The sequence below is a fragment of the Coffea eugenioides genome, chromosome 1, assembly GCF_003713205.1.
Source record: "Coffea eugenioides isolate CCC68of chromosome 1, Ceug_1.0, whole genome shotgun sequence".
Lineage (NCBI taxonomy): Eukaryota > Viridiplantae > Streptophyta > Magnoliopsida > Gentianales > Rubiaceae > Coffea > Coffea eugenioides.
Window position 1 is genome coordinate 30,100,039 of NC_040035.1, and position 14,192 is coordinate 30,114,230.

General features: G+C 31.3%; 1 protein-coding gene across 1 annotated transcript; it reads left to right on the forward strand.

The window, feature by feature from the left end:
* Positions 1-7,717: 7,717 nt before the first annotated feature.
* On the forward strand, positions 7,718-10,745 carry LOC113749998 (myb family transcription factor PHL8-like). The gene is made up of 6 exons (XM_027293900.1): positions 7,718-8,015; positions 8,112-8,188; positions 8,277-8,340; positions 8,501-8,564; positions 8,725-8,794; positions 10,372-10,745. The coding sequence occupies exons 1-6, from the start codon at positions 7,865-7,867 to the stop codon at positions 10,624-10,626; spliced, it is 681 nt and encodes a 226-aa protein (XP_027149701.1). The 5' UTR covers positions 7,718-7,864; the 3' UTR covers positions 10,627-10,745.
* Positions 10,746-14,192: the final 3,447 nt, after the last annotated feature.

Genomic DNA, 14,192 nt, shown 5'->3' on the forward strand with positions numbered 1-14,192 from the left:
AGAAGAAATAACAATATAATAAAAAATGGGACAGAGAGTGGCATAGGGTGTAGGACAGAATATTTGTATGCATTTCATACGCATATCTCTTACCACTAACGAGATCCTTTTCTCAGGAATAGAAGATAGAAAACAATAACGAGACAGGATTCACCTCGCATTGAAAGTCAAATGATCATAAAGCTGGGTGAATCACACAAGTCTATCACTTTCAATTATGCAAGATTTTACTAATATCCACTTTTTTGAGAGAATCAATAGCATGGATGAAAAAGTAAAAAACAAAAAATAAAAGAAAATAAAAGAAAAGAGAAGGAAGAGCACCAACCAGATGTCCAGTTAATATCACAATCATTGCCCCATCAAGGAGCGCCTTAATATTCTTCCTAGGAGAAGAGAAAGGAAAATATTAATCGTACTCCTCTTTTTGTTATTGACGTTTCATCTAACCTTTTGATTATATAAATTAAACAAAAGTATCTCCGTTGTTTCATTGAATATACAACCATCACTTCTTATAAAGTTATAAAATCAAGGAGTGCCATTAACACTATCCAAAGAGAAAATTTGAACATCTAATAAATTTGCCAGATTGAAAAACTGGAAGTTCCCTGTGGTGGGAATGCTGCAAATGTTCCCATCAGACTTCGATGAAACCAGTTTATATTCAAATTCAAAAGTTTGGTAAAATAGTTTTTGTTACTATTAAAATTCATTTCCCCAATTCTTAGTTATTGTCCAAATTACCAAATTTATATGTTTTACCGTGTATTGTATCACATACTAACTACAAATTAATAGTGTTATAACTTTTTTAACTTAAATCTTTTGCTACTATAAACCTGTTCTTTGAATTTCAACTTCTTTTTTCATTTGATGGTCAAAAGATATGAAAGATTGTTGCCTTTTATAATTTCAACTTTGGTTATTTGCCTGAAAACCAATTATTGATATCTAGTTAATGAAATTAAAATTAAGATGGCAATACGATAGTAGTCTTGTAGAATAAAAATAAAAAGAATCCAAATTTTTAATCGAATTTTTGGCCGATGGGAACCTTTTCTGACAGGCTGAAGAGAGGAAATAAAGTAAGAAAAAGATACAGCAAGATACAGCAACAGGACCTCACCAACAGCCATTTTGGCTATTAGCCACCACCATAACCTTTAAGACTGGGTGGAGTGAACCTTGCTTCCCGCCAATTGTCACTATATGTGACTGTCACTTTAAGTGGTTTAAATTCATACGAGTACGTAGTGCATTCATCTGATTCGATGGAAGTTCAGTCGATTCCCCTATAGCCGAGTTGGGCCCTCTCCCATTGACAAAAAAAAGGGACCTATACGCAGTACGAAATGTGAATTCTTTTTCTCAAAAGAAATTGCACGTTAAGTCCATTCATCCTTACTTCTTATCCATCCAATCAATGTACATTTCAAAATTAGGATTAATTAAAATTTATCCCCCCCTAATGTATACCCCAATATTCAGTTTACCCCTTAATATTTTTTTTGTGTCACTTAACCCTCTAGTGGACAAGATTGCCCTTCTGTTAAAGTCTTTTGTTTCTTTTTTCTTCTCTTTCACTTTTTAAAAAAAAAATATTAGCTGTCTTTTTCATATTCTTATTCTTGAGTAGATAATGAATTCCTCTATCCATTAGTTTCATTCTCTAAAATTTGTACTCATCAAAGAATCAAATCTGAATTGAGTTTATGTTCTGTTATTATTTTTCTATATAATATAGTTTTCTTTATAATATACATGTTTCATATAATAAGTAAATTACCAATCAATTATATTCTAATTAATTTTATCCATTTTCAATCTAGCTAAGAAATTAAAGGAAAAATTTTCATCTATATCCTTATAGTTAGACAATTCAAAATAAATGACTCATTGTTTTCTTACAATCACTTTCATATGCTGATTATTTTGGACATCATTGTTGTTCTTTTTCTTGTAATGGATTTTTGTTTATTAATATATTTCGTAATAAACCTACTTCTTTCCTTTGGTACTTTATCACTATGAATTAGGATGACCAAAAACTTAACTGGGATCCAAGATTAATTAGGAAAAGAAAAAATAAAAAAGAAAAAAGAAAAATAAAAACTTAGTATAATAGAGAGGTTGTTTTGTTTCTTAAGAGATTAAGTGAGAAACAAATAAAGCTTGGGAGGTAAACTGCAAATTTGACTATAAATTAGAGAGAGCTTTGTAGTTAACCCGTACAATTATGAGTTCTTCTATTCTGTGTTCTTGGACACCCATTCAGAGGTGGGACAAGTGTTTAGTTGCTTGAGAAAATTTGAATTTCTTTGCTAAAGTTTCTTGAATTGAGGGGGTAGATGATAATGTTTAAAATTTTTAGTGGGCTAACTTTCAATTTTATGTATTTATCTTGTACTTTTAGGGCACATAATTAAAAAAAAAAAAGGGCTAAAATTATTACCTATTATATTGTCAATTTGCTGACCTCATGGCACATGATGGAGTAAATTATCTGAATACATACTTTCGGCAATTTAATGAACGCCTATTAGAGCACCGAAGTACATTGACAAACAAGCACCATCGTGTCACATGGTACTGCAACAAAGAGAAATTTTATTACGGTCTGGACAAACTATTTGTCAAGTCTATTAGTTGATTTTTGAAAAATTAAATGCTTTCAATTGATCCTAAAATCTCATTTAAGTATATTTAATATCAAATTAGTTGGTTTTGACAATCTTATTTGGAACATTTTTATTGGTCAAAGACCAATTATTAGGATTGTTAAGTAGTTGATCCGACTGCAAAAAACTTTCTCTGATAAAGAGGCTACACAAAAGATCAAATGCTAATTTGCCTAATCAATCCTACTGATTAATCCACCTGAACAAAATTAGTTTTTATGGTTTTAACTCTTAACCCACCGGACACCTTAACAAATTTAAGTTCACGTAACTAAAAACCGAACGAAATTCAGTTCTAGATTTGGTTATTCAATTTTTTGAAAACTTGCATGGTAAAAAAATGTTGGGTGTGGCTAATGGATGCCCTGAGAACACACATTAAGTAGGGTGTCATGTATTAATTTTTTAGCAAAAGTCCAATTAATTTAGAAACTAATCCCCAAGTCTCACCCTTTCTAATTTTCTCTTTCTTCTTCTTCTCCTTTTCTTTCTTATGTTGAGATTCGTTTTTCCTCCTTCTCATTCCTATTGTTATATAAAAAATGCGCTAGTAACGTGCTAGAGAGTTTACTTTTATGGTTAAGTGCATAGTGCTATTTTCTTACAGAAAAATTTAATTATCATAAGTTATCATAAAAAATTAAAAGGCATATACTTTATTTAAAAATTTCGTATTATGCATTAATTGTTAATTAAATGTTGTTGTGCATCAATTGTTAATGAAAATTGAAATTCCATAAGATATGAGATTAAGTTTTTGTACATCGTTAGTAAAAGTATGCCACCTATTTAAAAACTAAATTTCAAATTTGAAATTAGATAACGTAATATACGTTGAACACCGCTCATGCATATATTAACAGTGTATAAAAAATTATCATAAAATATGTTTTTTAACATTATACTCTTTATTATATCATAATTTATGATGATTAAATCATTCCAAGCTAGATTGGCGTTGTCATATTGTCTAATTCAAACGTCCACCATGCAAAAACTGTTGCCTTTTTTTTTTTTTATCGAGACGATAACTGTTGTATAACCTATTTGATCATACACTAGAGGAGTAGGGGGAGCTTGAGCTCCACCATGCAAAAATTGTTGCCTTTTTTTTTTTTTTATCGAGACGATAACTGTTGTATAACCTATTCGATCTTATACTAGAGAGGAGGGGGAGCCTAAAGAAGCTTTTATTGGGGACTAGCAGGTACACAGACCTTACTAGACCAAAGGGGTGCTCTGGCACCACCCTTGAATTTTTTTCGCTGTAGGTGAGATTTGAATCCTCACCTACAGCCCAAGGAGGGACTTAAGTCCCACTTGGTGGCCACTGAGCCAAGCTCAGTGATTATGCGAAAACTGTTGTCACCATAGAATTTTCCTGAAAAAAGGACCACAGGCCTGGTTCCAATTCTGAAGGACCCTCTCATCCTGCATTAATCCTGAAATTGCTAAAACCAATCATCACTTTTCATTCAAAAAGAGCTTTTGGATCTCCTTTATCCTTTGCTGGTTTTTTGTCCTTTAGGAGAAATAAGGACATCCAGAATCTATAGGACCATAATGAAAAGAATGAAAGGAAAATTAATTTTATTTAACAGCTGGAAAAATGCCGAGTGAATCTTATTGCACTAAGGGTGCATTTGATAAAACTGAAGTTTGAAAACTAAAATCTGAAATCTGAAATCTGAAGTCTGAATCAATTAAATTATTGAATTGTTAAGTATTAAATTTAATACATTTGAGTGTATATCACATTCAGTGATAAGTGAATAGCTTATCACTTAATTTTAAGAACAAGTTTTGCCTAGAAAATTTAGTGCTACTTAATTAATTCAAATGTTTAATTTTTTGTTATCAAACGGCTTGAATATGTTAGTTTTATGAGATTTTGAAGAGAGAGGAAAATTTGTGTATACAATCCAACCTTAATACAAATATTAGACATGTTATTGGTCTATTACAGATGGTCAAGCATTCTACTCAAAAATTGTCAATTGTAAGATTTGATTAACGACTAGATAATCAGTCAAGTATTGGTAAAAAAACTAATCTCGCATTCAAGTAGGGCTTGACGATCCACTAAACTTTTTTTGTTTTAGATAAATTATTACTCTATAGTGAGAATGAATAAACTTAAAAGCATCTAAACTTTGTAAACATACCTTTAAAAGTGTTTTGGAGTTTTCATGTTATCAAGTAGTATATGATTATATATTTTAGGCAAATCCCATATTAAGAGACATACAACTAAAACGATAGAAATAAATTAAAGAATGACCTATTTCCTTGATTTTAGGAATTTCTATCATTTAAAAATGTTGTGATTTAAAGTCGCTTTTTGTAGGTACAATCTATATTTTATATACAAGAATCGAGGAAAAATGGGGAGCAGTTGAGTACACTTGTATATTGGCCAGGCCAGGAAATCTGAACTAGTCAGTTCGAGGAGAGTGCTGGTTATTGATTTGCCTAAATTGCAGGATGAGAAGCAATATTGACCTTTTTATAATAGTGAAGATGAATATTCATCATGCATAATGTTAATGTATATTGTAATAATTTGAGTGGCTAAATGGCAGAAATACAGGTTAGGTTGAGATTTTGACCATTTGAAAGTCTGAATTCACAAAAAGCTGGGCTGGGATCCAAAATTCGGTAACTTTTGAAAGCAGCCAATGATCTGGCCGATCAACGGTATTACTCTACCTATGATCATACAATTTACTTGACAAAGAAGTATCAACGAGAAATAAGAAAAAGCCAATTTAGAGCATCATCCGGAGATTCAATAATCCCATTCTAGGGTTATTTCTATTTATGGGATGATACAAAATTGAATCACTAATTCTATTTAGTTGTATTTTATACATGGGATAGTGCATCCCACTTAACCAAATTAATCGCTTATATGAGGGATAAAATAATCCTATGAGGGCGGATGGTATGAGTTATCTTGCAATAAGTAAGAGATGGGACGATAACAATTTTGGACTTATATACCCCTACTAATAGAATACTATTTTATTTTAACAACAATATAAACCTACCCTCTAGCTATAATATTATCGAAGTTTTGGACTAATTTGCCCCTATGGATGAATTTACCCCTACTAATAAAAAAATTAAAATTTCGAGTAATTTACCCATATTAATGATATAACTTAATTTTGGATTGATTTGCCTGCACTATTAACAAAATTGAAATTTTACTCATTTGCCCATATTAATGAATTTTGAACAAATTTGGCCCTACTAATAAAAAAAAAGTCAATGTTTCGGTCTAGTTTGTCCATTTAATGAATAACTAAATTTTGAACTAATTTACCCCTATTATGAATAAAATCAATTTTTTGACTAATTTGCCCATAATAAATTTTTTAGACTATTTTACCCCTACTAAAATAAGTATGACTTTTACTAGTTATTTATATAACCATACTTTCTTGGTCAATTTTAATACATAAAAGGTAAGACATGTCAATTGAGACTTGTGAACCCAATCAATAACCTTGAACTTGGCTGAAAACCACAAAACTAATATGTTGGTTTGGGCCTAGACCACATAAATCTTAGTGTGTGTGTAGACATATAAGACTAAATCCAAAACTTTTTACAAGCCAAGTTTGGACTTACCAAAACACAATTAAAATCCCTAATTACAGGTTTGCCAAAGTGGATATTTTGATCTATTAATAAGTAATTCTATCTCATCCTATCTCCAACCAAATACATACAGGATATGTCATTTTCTATAACATCCATCTAACCTAAAACCAATCAATCACTAGATAATAAAATTACTCTTCCGAGAACGATTCAACTCAGAATAAATAATCTGAGAATAAGTAATTGTCTCTCATCTTGTCTGTGAACCAAATGCACTATCCTACCATCCGCTAGATATAAGCTGTTAGATGAGAATTTCCTCGTGACAACTTTTTGAGGTAGTACCGTAGTGTTGCAAATACAGCTGCAAGGGAAGTGAGTTAGCTCGCGAGCAAGGTTCAAGCTTGACTCAAGCTCGAGTCAGCTTAGTGAGTCTATCGAGTCGAACCGACTCGTGTATAGAGATACTTATTGCCTTTTGATTCCATTTTAGATTTTTAATAAATTTTTTTTGTAGTGAAATTACATGCACGTTCCTATATTTCTATCGTTTATTAGAGTAAAATATTTATTTTTCTACTTTTTTTGCCCTCCCATCCCTCCCCATACCCAACTGTCAGACATGGGATTCAAATCCTAAATTTGACCACAAAAAAATTCTAAAAATCCTCTTCTAACCACTAGGAAAGACTCTAAGACCATATGTAATTATCTTTTTGTTTAGATTGATAAGACACGCACTTGATCTCAACTTTTTTGAAACTTGAATTTGAGTTTGAATCAAAATTTAGGCTAAGAGCTTAATCAATTTTGGGCTCGAGTTCGAGTTTAGAAAAATAAAGTCCAGTTGGGCATGATATACTAAAGTTCAATTCAACTCGACTCATTTACAAGCTTAGTTGCTAACTAAGTTCATGGGCAAAATGAAAGATTAGTCAAATTGCAGGGGGTTGTTGGTGTAATCTGCCCAAATTGCATACCAACTAGTGTAAGCGTTATAGGGTCTCTTAGATTGAAGAAACAATGCGGAGGTTAACTCTATCAATAAAACATCATAAAAGTTTCTGGTAATAATCTTTACCTTGCCCAAAAGACCCATTCATTCACTTATTTATTTTACAGAAGACATAAGTTGTTTTTTTTAAATGGTTGGGCACATTTCTTCATTTTTTTCTCAAGAAAGGGTGGACCTGTAATAAAATTATCAAGAAGTTCAAGGAAAACTCCCACTTTGGGTACCTTCAGCTACCTGTTGGTATTTGGGTACCCATAATACCAACTTAAACACATAATATTCTCCCGGAGTACATGTCATCTCAGGAAAAAGTTTTGGATATGTGGAATATCTTTTCTCCCAAAGTTTCTCTATAAATACGACAGCAAACAAAGCTGGTTGCACAAGAAATGAGGAACAGTAATATGCATAATGCCAGTAATGAAGATACCTATACAATTTTTCTTGCATAAATTGTGCATCCGTGTATAGCATAGCAGTAGTATATGTCCTTTCATTTCATGCTTATTATCCCGAGCAGGTATGAAGAATTCCAACTAGTTCAGTTGTCCTGATCATCATGGCAGCCAAAGGGAACGACACCAAGAAACTACACACTAGCGATCGACAGTTGCAAGTTGCCGAGAATACCAGGAAACCAAGGATAAGATGGACTGCAGGGCTCCATAATTGCTTTGTTAAAGCTGTTGATCGACTCGGTGGACCATTTGGTGAGTATAAACATACAACTAGCAAAATACTCTTCAATACTCTTCAGTAATATAGTCAGACTTTTCATGTTTCTCGATGTTTCAAACCATGAACAGAAGCGACTCCAAAAGAAATCATGATGCAGATGGACATTCCTGAGGTTGCCGCAAGCCATATAAAAAGCCATCTTCAGGTAAATGATTCTGGAGATTTTATGTTAGATATCAGGCTTGGATAAGGGACCAAATTGTTACAAAGTTTATCACTTTCTTGATCTCCAGAAGTACAGGCTGAGAATGGGTTGCAATATTGGGACGGCAGCTGATAGCACAGTTGCAAGGAAAGGTAAGATTCCTGTCAAATAAGCCTACTCCTTAGCAGTTCATTAAGATAAAGCTAAGTTTTTTTGTCTTAATTGCGCAACAAGAGTCAACAACTGTTCAGAAAGTTCTTCATCATCTACTACACTTGATTTCTAGCCTTTGTTTGTTGTTTCGGTTTTCAGCTGCAACAAACACCATGATTGAAGCAGATGATAGTATAAGTCCTGCTGGGTGGCACACAAATGAGTAAGACCACCGAGCTTTATAAATTCTCTGCAATCCGTAACTCTTTTAAGAAAACGAAGAACGTTATTAATGGATTCTTTTTAACAGTATTAGGCATATATAGGTCAGGGATTTTCCATCTACAAATTCATTATTAAGAAGTTTGTTTTGCCAACTCCAGAGCCATCCAAATGATGCAAGCACAAAGGGCTAAGTTTGAAGGGAAGAGAAAAATCTGCAAGGAGGAGAAGGTATATGTTTTATTGTAACTCAATGCAGTGAGGTTAAGGATTAATCTCCAGCCAAATACCGCTTTCAGATCTTGAATTCTATCTACACAGAATCATTTTAAACTTGAACTTCCAGCAAATAGAGCCTGGATTTGAAGATCTTGGACCAGCATAAATGTGACAAACAATAGATGTTAATTGAGAGGAAACTTCTTCATGAAATCTCCCCTACAGACAAAGTTGTTTAAAGGGAGTGACTGAGGGAAATTTGGATGATGCACATGCACAATTAAGCCACCTTTAAGTGCTTTCCAGGGAGAATCTAGATTGTGGATATATGGCTTTTTCAGCAGAAGAAACAGCTATAGGAAATTTTTACCTTAATTAGTTAGATTATTAAGTTAATGTTCCAAAATTGATATTGTTTTTCTAATTTTAATGTTACTTATGACTTGTCCTAACTTTTTGAATTGCATTTATTGTAAGTGTATTGCTCATAAAAATGTCATTTTGGGTTAGATATTGAATTCAATGAAAATTGATCAAGTCATGTGCTTAAGCTTTAACTCTTATGTTTAACTTTCGTTTTTGTCAATTCAAAGAGCATAAATATTAGTCAATTTATTTCCAATATTATGTATTTAGATAATACTTTGTGATTGTTTACTTAATTAATTTACTGTAATTAACTTAAAGAATAAAAGTGATCATCTAAAATTTAAAAGCATGTAGACCAATAGATGCAGTACATATGTAAGGAATGCAAGTCATGGGACACAAATTACTTTCATTACTTGTTTATTCTTGGTTTATAAGTATCTCATGTATAATATTCTTCAATCCGGTATATTTTCATACCTCTAAATGTCTCAATTTTTCCAACGCTATGAGCAAAATTTTTTAAACATTTCGTTTTTTGGCTTTCAAAATGATTGTGTTAGACTAAATCCTAAACTTCATATAAACTAATAAATTTTAACTCCAACTTGTCCTCAAATCATTGGCAACCATTTTCAAAATAAAGAAATCATGAAATCAGCTATATTTTTCGACTCATAACTACATCTCTCGTTTGTTTTTTTTTTTTTAAGGCAAATCTTTCCAAACATGTAAATTTAATTAAATTATGATCACAACAACATTCTTTAACTGTTGATCAATAATCTCAAGACTATTATTTTAAAAGCAATAAAATACCTATTAATCATATATTATAAAAAATTTTATTCATTGAGATATAAATAAAACCAATCATATCGACCTCTATGAAGTCTATGAGAAAAAGAACATTACAAGAACTTCAATGTATTCTTCGAAATCCACTATTAAAAAAAAGACCTATTTATAAAAAAAGGAAAATAAAAAACTCTTGACAAGGAACTTTTTGTTGTGAATGAAATTTTGCAAGGGCATTTCCAAATCCACTATTCATGACTAATGGACTTGTCAGTTGTCACTACATCTCTATTCTAATTTCATTTCTCAAATCCATTTATTTTCCTTAATACATTTTCTTGATTCAGGATATATAAATGTACAAAAAACTTTCCAAATCTAAACTATCTTAGCCAGTTATTCATCAATGTGAATGCTTGCAGAATTTAGACAATGTGGATCAACATCAAGTACAATGTACTGGGGACAAAAACTTCCATACAAGCACCGGACATCAAAGAGAAAAAGGGAAAAAGAGAGCAGAAGATGAGGATGTTTTCCATTTGGAAAGACAAAATGGGCAGGAGAAGCAAAGTGATCATCATCACCAACGTCCATTATTCAACTTGAATGCTCCTGCTCTGGATGAACATGAGCCAGGCCGGGATTGTGAAATCAGCTTCCATCAGCCATTGTGAGAAAAGCAATATTAGTCTTTCTGGGAATAATCTATTTGAAAGGTATATGTGCTCTATTGTAATCCTTAGCTCAGGGAGCTGCAAAGAGATTAAAGAAGAAATTTGGACAAGGCAACAAACAGTATTTATTTGGATTAATCTCTTATATACTAATAGTATAGTTATTTTTTTACACTAGTAGTTATGGATGTATGTCACGTGTGCATGATTTGAATTTTAAATTTGAATTCATGTTATATGGTAATGATTTAAACCTGTCAGTGTAAAAAAAATATAAACTAACAGTGTATAAAAAAACTGAGACCATGTTTGATAACCCAATTTAATACTTAAATTTAATGATTTCAGATCTTAACATGTTTAGACACGTTTGATAATCAAAAATAGAATATTTGATTAATTAAGTGGTATTGAATTTTCTAAGTAAAACTTACTCTGAAAAATAAGTAATGAACTATTCATTTATCACCTAATGTGATATAAACTCAAATGTATCAGATTTAATACTTAACAATTCATCAACTTAACGAAAGAAAATGAACGATCACATAACAATGATAACAAGTTCATCCAGCCCTAGGTATAAAATCTAGCAAAACACGAAGAAAATAAAAACAAACACCAAACTTGTATTATAGCCAAATATAAGAATTAATACAAGAAATAAAGTAATAGGAGAGAATTCACTCTTGTCACATGAGTTCTAAGTATCTCCATCTTCGTAGTCAACCTCATCTAAGTTTAGCTAGTATAAGAATAGATGAATTAAACTACTCTATACTAAGTTAATGAACTAAGGAAATTCTAGTGAAGACTGAGTTACCAAAAATGGTTCACAAGAGGGCCTATTTATAGAGAAAATTTTCTATAAGTTACCAAAACTTCATCTTTCCCAAACACAAGAAAGTCTTCATCTCCAATATAAAAACTTGATAAAGAATCTCCAAAATGTTCACAAAAGTTGCTAAAAGTTTATTACAATTGGTGGAAGTTGTTAAATATTGATAAAAGTAATTGTCTTGAGATTTGAGTCTTGCTATCAAGTTGATTTTCCAACTCAAAAGTGAAAGGAAGAAAGATGCATCAAATTGGACAAGCTGCACAAGTTGTACAAGTTGCATAGAAGCATTTCTGAAGAGAATTGGACCTTGGATAAGAACCGGTTTGGAGAATCATTTTCTTCTTTGATAAGAAATTCCAATCAATTTCAAAATCGTTCTGCCTCCAAACCGTGACTCCAATCATTTCTAGTCAAGAACGGTTTCTTTCCTTACCTTTTAACACATAAAAATGGCTGAATCAATTTTTATAAAAAAATATGAAAGTTGTAGCCCTTGAACTTGCTTTCTATTAGTGCAAGAATCAGGTCATTTGAAGGTCTGGGTGTTGAATGCTCAAAATACTGAGAACTGGTCAGAAAGCATCATAGCAGAAACTTACTTTAGTAATTCGGATATTTGGTTATGAGAATACAAGAACTGGACTTTGATGTCTCGCAAGAATTATAAAAGCATTGTCTTAATTTCAAAACGAATTAAGAATCGTATCTATCCAATCTTTATAGTTCAAGTTATTGCCAAAGTACCGAAATGTGTCATGTCTTCCAATCTTTCCTCTTCTTGTTTCTTCATTATATCATCATTTGTACTTCATGTCAACTTCAAATACACTTCAAATCATCAAGTTTCAAACAAATATTCCATGTGTAATTTCATTTGATGATTGAGACATTAAAACCTATAAAAACATGAAGTTTTTACTACTTAGCACAATAGAAATGCAACTTTCTTACAAAATACAACTTTTGACTATAAACCTAATTATTTAGTTCTAACTTAACGAAAAACACACCAAAACACACATGAATGACCATACAAAGGTACATAAACAATCTCTTATCAAGCTCCCCTACACTTAAGTCATTGTTTGTCCTTGAGCAATAAGAACTAAAATCCAAAACAATGATTCAATAGTTTGATATAACACGTGTACATTTTAAATTCAATTCCTCAAAACCAAGTAAACAACCATTATACAATTATTCATTTCATCCCAAGTACTTATATTATCAAGTAAGGGAGAGACTACTTTGCCATAATTTTAACACATCATCTTAATTTCTCATCCTCACCTAATTTCACAAATAAGTGAGTCATATAGTCAATAAATAGCTTCCTATTCTTATGATCATCTTTCTTCAATCTAAACGAGGGATATATTCACATGTATACAAATACTTATTCAAGTTGTGAAAGTGCTTTTTGACACAAGAATCAACATTTTTAGATAAAGATCCTTGGTTACTCAACAATTCACATACTTTAGTTATTTAGTTGTTTACGTACTCTTAATTCAGGCACCATTTTATATGAAAGTCGACATTTTTAGATAAAAACTTTGATTACTAAGTACAAGATTCATTGGAATAGAATAATAACTTATTCACTCTCTTTTTTTCTTCTTTTCTTTTCTTTTTTTTTTCAAAAGCAAAGATAATAAATTAACATTTCTCAAAAGAATAATCATAGGAATAGTGTTGCATTTATTAACCATATTTATCACTAAACTATGTAAAATCAAGTGAAGAGAAGAAATTTCACCAAACATACAATATTTAAGCATAATTTCCTCTACTTTAAGATATATACTTTCCTAAAAAGAAAAAATTATAATCACATAATAGCAATTTTCAAGTTAATTGAGAAATGAATTTTTCAAGTTATATATTTATCTCAAAGTGAAAGGAATTTGAGTTACTAATGGTGTGGAACATATTTCCCTTTTGGATAAAATGAAAAATTTTCAAAAATTTGGGGCAAATCTGTAATTTTATGCAAGATTTTAGAAAAATTTTGGCAGAATTTTTCCTTATAATTGGATGAAACTCCCTGGCAACAAATCCAATTTTGAACAATTCAAAAGTGCATTGACATTTCCAAGATCAAGTCCAACGTTTTCAATCAAAATTCAATCACATATAATGCCATACATACTCAAGTTCCCTTCCCCACACTTAAAATACACATTGTCCTCAATGCATAAGAAGGATAACAAGATAAAGAAAGTAATAATCCTCTATAGATGTGATTGAATTATCATAACCATGAATTTTCACGATCCACCATGAAGTTTATGAACCACTCACCGCAATTCTACCAGAAAGGAAACTTCTTGAGTTCCAATTAATAACCTTTAGTAGTGACAAAATTAAAGAGGAAAAACAAACTAATAGGGTTCGAATAATGCAAAAGTTATAAAGGCACGAAGAGTTTTTACAAATCACAACTCACATTTGTCTTGTCATGTACCTATATAAAATAGACAAATAACTAATTAAAGTACAAAGGCAACAGCTCACTTTCTAAATCTATGTATATTTAAACTTTTTCACCCAAAATGCCAAGAGTCATAAATGTAAGACGTAATCTTCAACTAGGCATGTTATAAACATCACCACATCATAACAATTTAGGAACAAAATCAAAACAAGGATCATATACTATGCACATATTCAATTTCAACTCCTAAAATGCCACACAAATTGCTAAATTCTTCAAATATTTGAA